The sequence below is a fragment of the Poecilia formosa genome, unplaced genomic scaffold (assembly GCF_000485575.1).
Source record: "Poecilia formosa unplaced genomic scaffold, Poecilia_formosa-5.1.2 Scaffold345, whole genome shotgun sequence".
Lineage (NCBI taxonomy): Eukaryota > Metazoa > Chordata > Actinopteri > Cyprinodontiformes > Poeciliidae > Poecilia > Poecilia formosa.
Genome location: NW_006800284.1, coordinates 583,665 through 592,595, shown reverse-complemented (window position 1 = coordinate 592,595; position 8,931 = coordinate 583,665). Strand labels below are relative to the sequence as shown.

At 32.6% G+C, this 8,931-nt stretch overlaps 1 protein-coding gene across 1 annotated transcript; it reads left to right on the top strand.

Moving 5' to 3' along the window:
* Positions 1–4,305: 4,305 nt before the first annotated feature.
* Positions 4,306–7,929, top strand: cga (glycoprotein hormones, alpha polypeptide). Its single transcript, XM_007574152.2, has 4 exons — positions 4,306–4,418; positions 4,503–4,614; positions 5,931–6,118; positions 7,670–7,929. The coding sequence occupies exons 1-4, from the start codon at positions 4,416–4,418 to the stop codon at positions 7,745–7,747; spliced, it is 381 nt and encodes a 126-aa protein (XP_007574214.1). The 5' UTR covers positions 4,306–4,415; the 3' UTR covers positions 7,748–7,929.
* The last annotated feature ends 1,002 nt before the right edge of the window (positions 7,930–8,931 follow it).

Here is an 8,931-nt window from a genome sequence, read left to right as displayed (position 1 = left end):
TTATCTGGAGAATTGCACCCAGATTTCATTGTACAATGTTTATTGTTACAATGATATTAAAGATGCTATTCTGTTTTATTCTTTTCTACTCTATTATTATAATTTTTTACCAAAATTGTACCAAACAGACACACACCTATATGTGAAAAATTCCCTTCTCACCCTCTGCGGGTGGTCTCTTTCATCCTCTGAGCTCAGGTCCTCTACCAGAATAAGTCAGTCAGTAAATATGCTGCAAAAATATTTAGTACATAGCAGGAGTGTCTAACAAAGTGTGTTCATGAGATGAACACACTTTTACACATTTCTCATGTTTTAACATTAAAATTATTGTTAAGAAGTGTAATTTCTTAATTATCCTGAATCTTGACTTTTACTCCAAGCTGCTCTCATGACCTCTGGACTTTATGGACCTGTAAGGACTGAACCTGTAACAGATCTTTCATGCCACCGTGTGGTGAAACTGTCTGGCTCTCTTTCATCCACTGTTAGGAAACCAGAAAAAGTAAATTATAAAATTTATAATAATAAATAGGTGAAAAAGAAATCCAGAAATACTTGAAAAATAATTTAAAAAAAAAACTTTTCCCAAGCAGGGACAGAACGATCTAATATATCAAATATAATTTTATATTTTCTATTCAATTTATTTAAGTTTTGAATAAATATTTTTCAAACTCAAGTTGTATTGAGCCTGCGACAGACTGGCGAACTGTCCAGGGTGACCCCGCCTCTCGTTAGCTGGAAAGGCACCAGCACCTCCCGACCCCAGTAGGGGACAAGGTGTTAGAAAATCGATGGATGGATGGAAGTTGTATTGAACACATTTTGATGCATCAATAGACAATAGTTTGGATTTGACATTTAGCAATAAGAAGATTAAAAGAAGAAAAATAACAAATAAAAAAAACTAAGGTAACAGGAAGTACATATTTTTCTTGCAGATTATTTTTGGCATGAACTCAGTTCTACAGACTGAAACTGAGTCCAGTAATTTTGACTCACTGGCCACTTTATTAGGTACAATTCAACAAGAAATGTTCCATATTAATGACAGACTCTGACCTGAACATTCAGAGCCACATAAAGGCAGTTACAAAGTCAGCCTTCTATCACTGGAAGAACATTTCCAGGATTAAAGGAATAATGTTCCAAAAAGATCTAGAGAAACTCATCCATTTATCTTTAGTTGCATTAATTACTGCAACAGTGTCTTCACAGATCTACCTAAGGAGAAAGCTGCAGCTGATCCAGAATGCTGCTGCTGGCATTCTGACTAAAACCAGGAAAATAGAGCACATCGCCAGTCGCTAAACCGGCTCCCTGTAGCTCAAAGAATAGACTTAAAGATGCCTTTTCTCTTTTAACTTATTTATTATTTTTCACATTTGGTTATGAATGTGTGGATTTAAAACAGTTATTCATTGTATAGACACTGCATTGCTACTTTGTTCTGTTGTTGCCAGTTTGCTTGTTAGACAAAAATTTTCACGTTTTTGTACAAACGCTTATAAAAAAATACACAGCCATTTTTTTGGCAATAAGTTAATATTTTTTGGTGCCTGGAAAATGAGCCATTTCAAAAATTTCCTGATTAAGTCAGATTTGGTCTCTGTTATCTAGCAACCCCAGTAGAGTTTAGCCCATTACCCAGCAACCTAAGCTGAGCTCCATTATGTTCGGTCAGCTTATTTTACCGCTGCATGCGCTTTAAAATGGCTGCTGGAAAATATAAAAAGTGTTTTGTTGTTGACTTACCATCCAGAAACCGCTTGCTGCATTCTTGCTTGTTGTGCAGGAAGCTCCACTTCTGCTTTTCAAAGCTGTACGTTTGTATAATTGTACATCTATTGGCAGCCATTTTCACGTGCGTGTGTAAACATAGAGCTGATTATTTGGATTTAAAGTGACAAGAGGCGATAAAACGGGTCAAAATAGGCAGAACTGAGCAGACTAAAATCTCATTGTATGAGAATATTTTGTACAAAAAATGTCATGAAAATGTCTTGTATAGGCCACTACTACCTCTTTAATTTAGCATGTTTGCTGTAATACAACAAAATCATCTAATTTTCAGTTTATTTTGGGCTTGATTCAATAAATTTATTTTCAGTAATTTGTGCCACCTTATTTCAAAATGCTTGCTATATTTAGCCAAGTTTAAGAAAGAATAAAAGCTGATTTGGTTGCAGCAAAGTTGGCTTTCCAGTAAAATTCTTTGGATTTTACTGGTTTTACTTTTGTTAAAATTTGGTTATAAAAACATGAATACTTTGTCTTGTACTTTACATTTTCCTGTGTAAGAAAATTATGTTGGTGACAATTTTTCTCCATCTGAATCTACGAGACAAATTTGTATCACTTTTGAATTGCAGTTGGGGGCCGCACAAAGTCAGTCCACGGGAAACAAATGGCCCCCAGGCCGCACTTTAGACACTCCTGCTTCGAGGTGAACATGAAACCAAGGCAACATCAGAGGAAGTTAAGCCACACCCACAATCAAGATGGGCTTCTGTCCAATCAGAAGGAGATTTACTTTCCAATGAACTTTAAATTAATCCTCAATTAAAGTTTGTTAAATGAACAAACATTAAAGATCCAGAATATTAAAGGTTTGTGTTTTAATTATTATGATTCTGTTTAAACTATCATTTCTGTTTGCTATTTCAGGCATTTTTTAAGCTTTGAAAGAAAAGAGGAAAAAAAACTGTCTGAGTGCTATTTTAAAAAAGCATAAGGCTACAAAATGACAAATTATTATTTTACAGTGTTGTCTCTTGTATTCACCGCTTGAGGGAGGATTTATCACCAAAACAACCAAGGACACGGAACATGGGCACTTAAGGGAACTCGCAAATTAAACCTAAAATAAATTATTCATCCTTGACATTTTCAGAGATCGCGGGTGGACAAATGGAAACTCCTTATCAGATATCAAATTCCTGCGGGTTTATTCATGGAATCCATCCTGGATATTCAATGAAATCATCCTAAGAACAGGAAAAAATACAAAGAGAACACTGCAAAAACACAAACTCTTACAAAGTAGTTTTTAGTTTCGAATGGAATTATCTCAGTACACTTGAAATTAAACAAAACTAGCTTACAAGTTACTTTTCAGCGACATATAGGAATTTTTTTAGAGTCAATAATTTCTTAGAGTTGATGAAAAAGTAATAGTTTCACTGGCAGATTAATTCACTTATAACAACACAGTTTTTTCTTGCTTTTCATTAACAGGAAATAATCTTACATCAGTTATTGTCTTCTCAAAACCCAAGTTGGTCGTGGCAGATGACTTTTAAGTGACTTTTATGAAAATATTGACTTTTAGAGGTATTTTTTACTACACTGTGCTTTTTATTTTAACTTACCTAATTTTATTATGAAGTATTACATCTCTTGTTTGTGTAAAAAATTGATGTGGACATGAAAATGAACTCACTTACGGTGCAGTTTAATGTGTTTATATAAATGCCAAAAAATAGCTAATAAGAGCTGCACTGCTCTGAAAGTGGATCATTTTTGATGAAGTGGCTTCACAGATGAATCTCCATCTAAAACATATTAAAACTTGTGACAAATGAAAACATGGCGATATCTAGAAACAACCAATTAGAGTCAGGAGGCGGGTCTTAGCGCTGTCAATCACCATCGTTTCAGAAATTTCCAAGTGTTTTCCAGAAAAATTTAGCAATTTATCTAAAATGTCTGAGTTGTTTTTCCCAAACATGTTTTTCCACCTTTTTATTTTTTCAGTCTACAAAGGCCCTGAAACGCCGTCATAATAACTTGCCTCATAATATCATAATAACTTGATATTTTTCAAAATGATGCCATTAGCATTAAATTTGGAAGTAATCGTTATCTTGCAATCGGAAGGTTGTCTGATTCCAGCCACATGTTGAGCTCAATCTGCTGCCCACTCCATGTTTCAGTGGATGTGACTCATGAGTAAAAGTTCATTTAACCTAAAAACACAATACTTACAGGCATAAAACGTCCTGTTACTCCGATAAAAAACGCCTTCTTTATTGGTAAAATAACTCTGTAAGTGGTTTATGGTTGGACAAAAGCCCTAATTAATGTGAATTTTTCTGTCCTGATCTGATGGACGACAGCAACCTTGTGTTACCAGGTAACAAAAATCCAGGGATTAAACAGAACGACCATTGCCGGGATGGGGGAAGTATATTATGAGTTTCCACAACTTGTTCCAATCTTTCTGGGCTCTAGATGGATTAGAGGAAAGGAGGTAAAGTAAGCAGTGAATCACAGAGATCAGCGATAAGGTTGGCAGGTATCACCTAATCCAGGAAGTAACCAGGTATAAAATTAGCCACTGATTTGGTGGTTAGTCCTCAATATAAAGGAGTCTTGAAAAGAAGCGGAATGAAGACAAGCTTTATCGCAACATGGTAACAGCCTGCATCTTTCTATTTTATTTCCCTAAAACCGAACATATTCTTTAATAAATATGTCTTTTTGTCTCCGTGTTACAGGTGTCTGCTGTTACGACTATGGGCTGCATGAAGTCGGCTGCAGTGACTCTTCTTCTGTTGTCTTTTCTTCTGAACGTAGCTGATTCTTATCCCAAGTTCGACTCTTCAAGGAGTAAGGATGGTTTGTTAGCAAAAAAAATTTAAAACATTTTTCAATTTAAAATTCAATGAATTTTTTTTAGCTTAGAAACAAGCTACAAGCAAACAAGCTGTTAGTTAAAAACACAAGAATTTATAACATTATTTGAGTTTCAGCTAAAAATTAAAGAACAAAGGAGACTATTTAAAACGATCAAAAAAAATACAAAACCTTACCAAGTACCTTTGGTTTAATTTGTAGTGCAAATATCTTAGTACAATTGAATTAAGACTAAACTAACTTACATATAACTTTTCAGGAAGATATAGGAGCTTGTTTAAGTCAATAATTCCTTAATATTGATTTTCCCATGTTATAAGTGAAATAATTTGTACTTTTTTCATCAATATTAAGGAATTATTAACTTAAAACAAGCTTCTATATCTTGTTTATATCCTTTATATTGAGGACTAATGCTCCAAATCAGCCAAAAAGTTGCTTATAAATTGTTTTTGTCTCATTTCAAGTGTACTGACACATTTCCACTAAACTAGACTAAAAATACTTGGTAGGTTTTGTGTTTTTGAAGTGTTTTTCACTCCTTCACTGCTTTTCTACACTGTAAAACCATTTGAGCCTCATTTAATTGTATCTACTAACTTTTACACTTTAAGTCAAATAAATCTTTCAAGTTTTAGATTTTGAACTTAAATATGTGAGTTTATACAACATAAACTTACAGTAGTAAGCTTTGTTAAGGTTTTATTATTTTTGTCATAACTCCACGTGAATATTATAGTTTTTAATGCAGCAATTAGGGATAGGGTTAGGGTTATTTCCCAGGATGCTTAGCTGCATGCTTTTGTATCTTGTGTTAATCTTGTGTTAAGTTTATCTAGCTCTTTTTTAAACTTTTATCCAACTGACCAAATCGTTAAGGGAAATATCTTCTCACATTGCTTAAGCTCTGTTCAAAAGAATTTAGTGTAATTTTTAATAAAATGCATTAAAATATATTTTGTTTGTGCAAATTGAATCATGAATTTAAATTGTAGTAAAAAGTATTTATTTCAACTGGATAACATGAGTGAAAATAATGCTGCATTGTGTTCTTGTTCAACTAGGTGAGGGCAGATTCCTGGCATGATGTGAATAATTATTTGAAATAAAGTTATAGCTCATAATTGAAGATTAATAAAGCATCAGAACATTAAAACAATGTTTAAACAAATTAACATTTGCTGTTAAATCACATTTTTTAACTTTAAATTCTAACTGGAAACAATGCTTTTTCTTTGAATTTTCAAACCCACCCTGGAGTGTTTCACAGTGTCTGTTTGGTTTTGCAGTGGGCTGTGGAAAATGCAGCCTGGTCCTGAACGACTTTCTTTCAAAGGACCATGCACAGATCTACCAGTGCAAGGGCTGCTGCTTCTCCCGGGCGTACCCGACGCCGCAGATGAAAATGCAGACGATGTCAGTCCCCAAGAACATCACCTCAGAGGCATCGTGCTGCGTTGCAAAGCACAGCTACGAGGTAAAAAATAATTAATTTAATTAAACTAGATGCATAAAGTGTTCACTGCAAAAACACAAAAACATACCAAGTACTTTTGGTCTAATTCCTAGTGCAAATAACTTAGCACACTTGCAAGCAATTATTATGGAAATGTTTATTTTATACATACTTCTATAATATATATATATATACAAAGTTAAAGAACACAGTCAATTATACTGGCATTATACAGTATATTATCATTATTGTTATTATTATTATTATTATTATTATATAATGGGAAAGCTAAAAATGACCGTAAAAAATATCTATATCTAAAACATAATAAAAATTACTTAGTTTTGTCTTATTTCAAATGTACTAAGATATTTTAAACATTATAAATGAAACATTAATCAACATTTTAATGTGTAAAAATGGCACTTGACAATTGCTGACTGTGTTCTTTAACTTTGTATTTTTTCTGTTTTATGATGTAAAGCACTTTGAACTGCCTTGTTGCTGAAACTTGTTACACAAATAAACTTGATGCGACAGACTGGCGACCTGTCCAGGTGACCCCGCCTCTCAACCAGAACATTAGCTGGAAAGGCAGCAGCACCTCCTGACCCCACTAAGGACAAGGTGTTAGAAAATGGATGGATGGATGGATGGATGGAAATAAACTTGATTGATTGATTTGTACTAGAAACTAGACCAAAATACTTGGTAAGATTGTGGTGTTTTTGCAGTGAACTTAATAATGAGTTATATTTTATAATAGTAATGATTTCTCAGGATTATATAGAAATTTGTTTTTTGTCAATAATTACTAAATGTTGAAGAAAATGCTAAATAATCTTTCTTTCCTCTAGCAGATTATTTAACTTACAACTAACACGTTTTCATCAATATTTATTATTTACTTAAAAAAAGCTCCTATATCATGCTGAAATAATACCTATGAGTTAATTTTGTCTTATTTCAAGTGAACTAGATGTTTGCCCTAGAAACTATAAAAAATACTTGGTGCGATTTTGTGTTTTTTATGTGTTTTTTTTTTTACAGCACTATGTCTTAGGAAAATGTTGTATTAATTGTAACAATATATTAATACAACACTTTAACAATGAAATCTATTTTATGTGTGCTTAAGCTGTATTTCATATATGTTTATATCATAAATTATGTTGTTCTCTATATTTTATACAAAAAGGCATTTTTGTTATTTCTTTCATTCGTATTTGACAGTGTCAAATATGGACCACAATGTGTTAGCTAACATTCACTATCAAACGTTAGCATTTGATAGCATAGCTTTGGTAGCTAACATATCTATCAATTCTTATATTTATAGCTATGTGTTTGATACCTATCAAACATTAGCTATCAAATGCTAATGTTTTATAGCAAATGTAGCTAAGATTTAACTATCAAATGCTAAACATCACCATTTGATAACTTTTTATATGTTTTTTGTCTACTTCTATGTACTGTTGCTGATTTTTCATAAAATTCAGCTTAAAAAATAAATAAAGCACACAATTAATCTATTTCTTATTCATTCCTGCTCATTTTTCCTTCTTGCAGATGATGCAAGGCACCATCCCAGTGAGAAACCACACAGAGTGTCACTGCAGCACCTGCTATTATCATAAGTTGATATGAAACGTGGAAACCTGCAGGCTGTCTCTTTTGAAATGCACAAGCTGCTCTCTGTTTGGAAGCAGGTGTTGTTTATGTTAGCGTTTCTGTGTTTGTGATGTGTAAGTAGCCTTTGTGTTTGGATTGATAGCTGTGTATCAATAACTGAGGACCTGAAGTTAATTAAAAAGTGCACCAAGAGGTCATCATGAAAGTCTGGTGTCTTATTTATTTTAAAACTGTTTTATGTGATGTGAAACTTCAGGGCAAGTGATGCGATTGCAAACTTTATGTTCAAAATAAATTATTTTATAGGATCTGAAATGACTTATGTAAACAACTAATAACATTTTATGTAAATAAAGAAGTTTATGTTTTTTAATTTCAGTAAAAATCATATTTTATTAGCATTTTTTAAATAAATTCTTCTGGGGTTCTTCTTACAATGAATTCAGTTTGGTGTACTAAAATTAAAACTTTAAAGTGAAAAATGTTACCAGAAAACCTGAATCTTTAATGAAAAAATATTTTTTCCATTTCTGTCCAAATTTTCATATCTTATTAATAGAAAAAGTTTTATATATTAAGCGTTAATAAATTTTCTGCTTTTGTTGGGAAGTTTGGCTCTGATTTACAAGGTTGTGGGTCCCAGGGCCAGTAGATAGGGCTCTACTATAAAATACTATTTTACTAATGCAAATTACAGTATTTTAATATGTAGTGCCATACATTAGCAAGTATGAATTGGTGTATGGTAGGTTTTTTATACCCCCTAACTCCACATTGTTCCAAAAGAAATCAACTACAACTTCAGAATTTTCAAACACTTGAATATTGTTTATAATCATAAAATTTAATTTTAAAAAAATATGAATACAACTCATATAATTTGGGCCCATGAGTTTTATACAAAGTACAATATTTGTAAAACATCCATTAATAATAAAAAAAAGAGAAAAGACAAGAAAAAGTGTGAACAGGTGGTATAAGCAATTTATACAACTGTGTAGTGCCCCCTGCTGGGCTGTAGCTGCATAGAAATGACTTTTTGTCAGAGATAAAATTGAGCTCCCCCAACTGCTAACATATGACACCACTCCATTTTTGTTTGTGAAGAACAAAGAACTAACAGAGTTGGTAGTTACATTTACTTACATTTACTTACTTGACTAACTTTTTTGAAAAAAAAAAGAAAAAAAAAGAAAAAA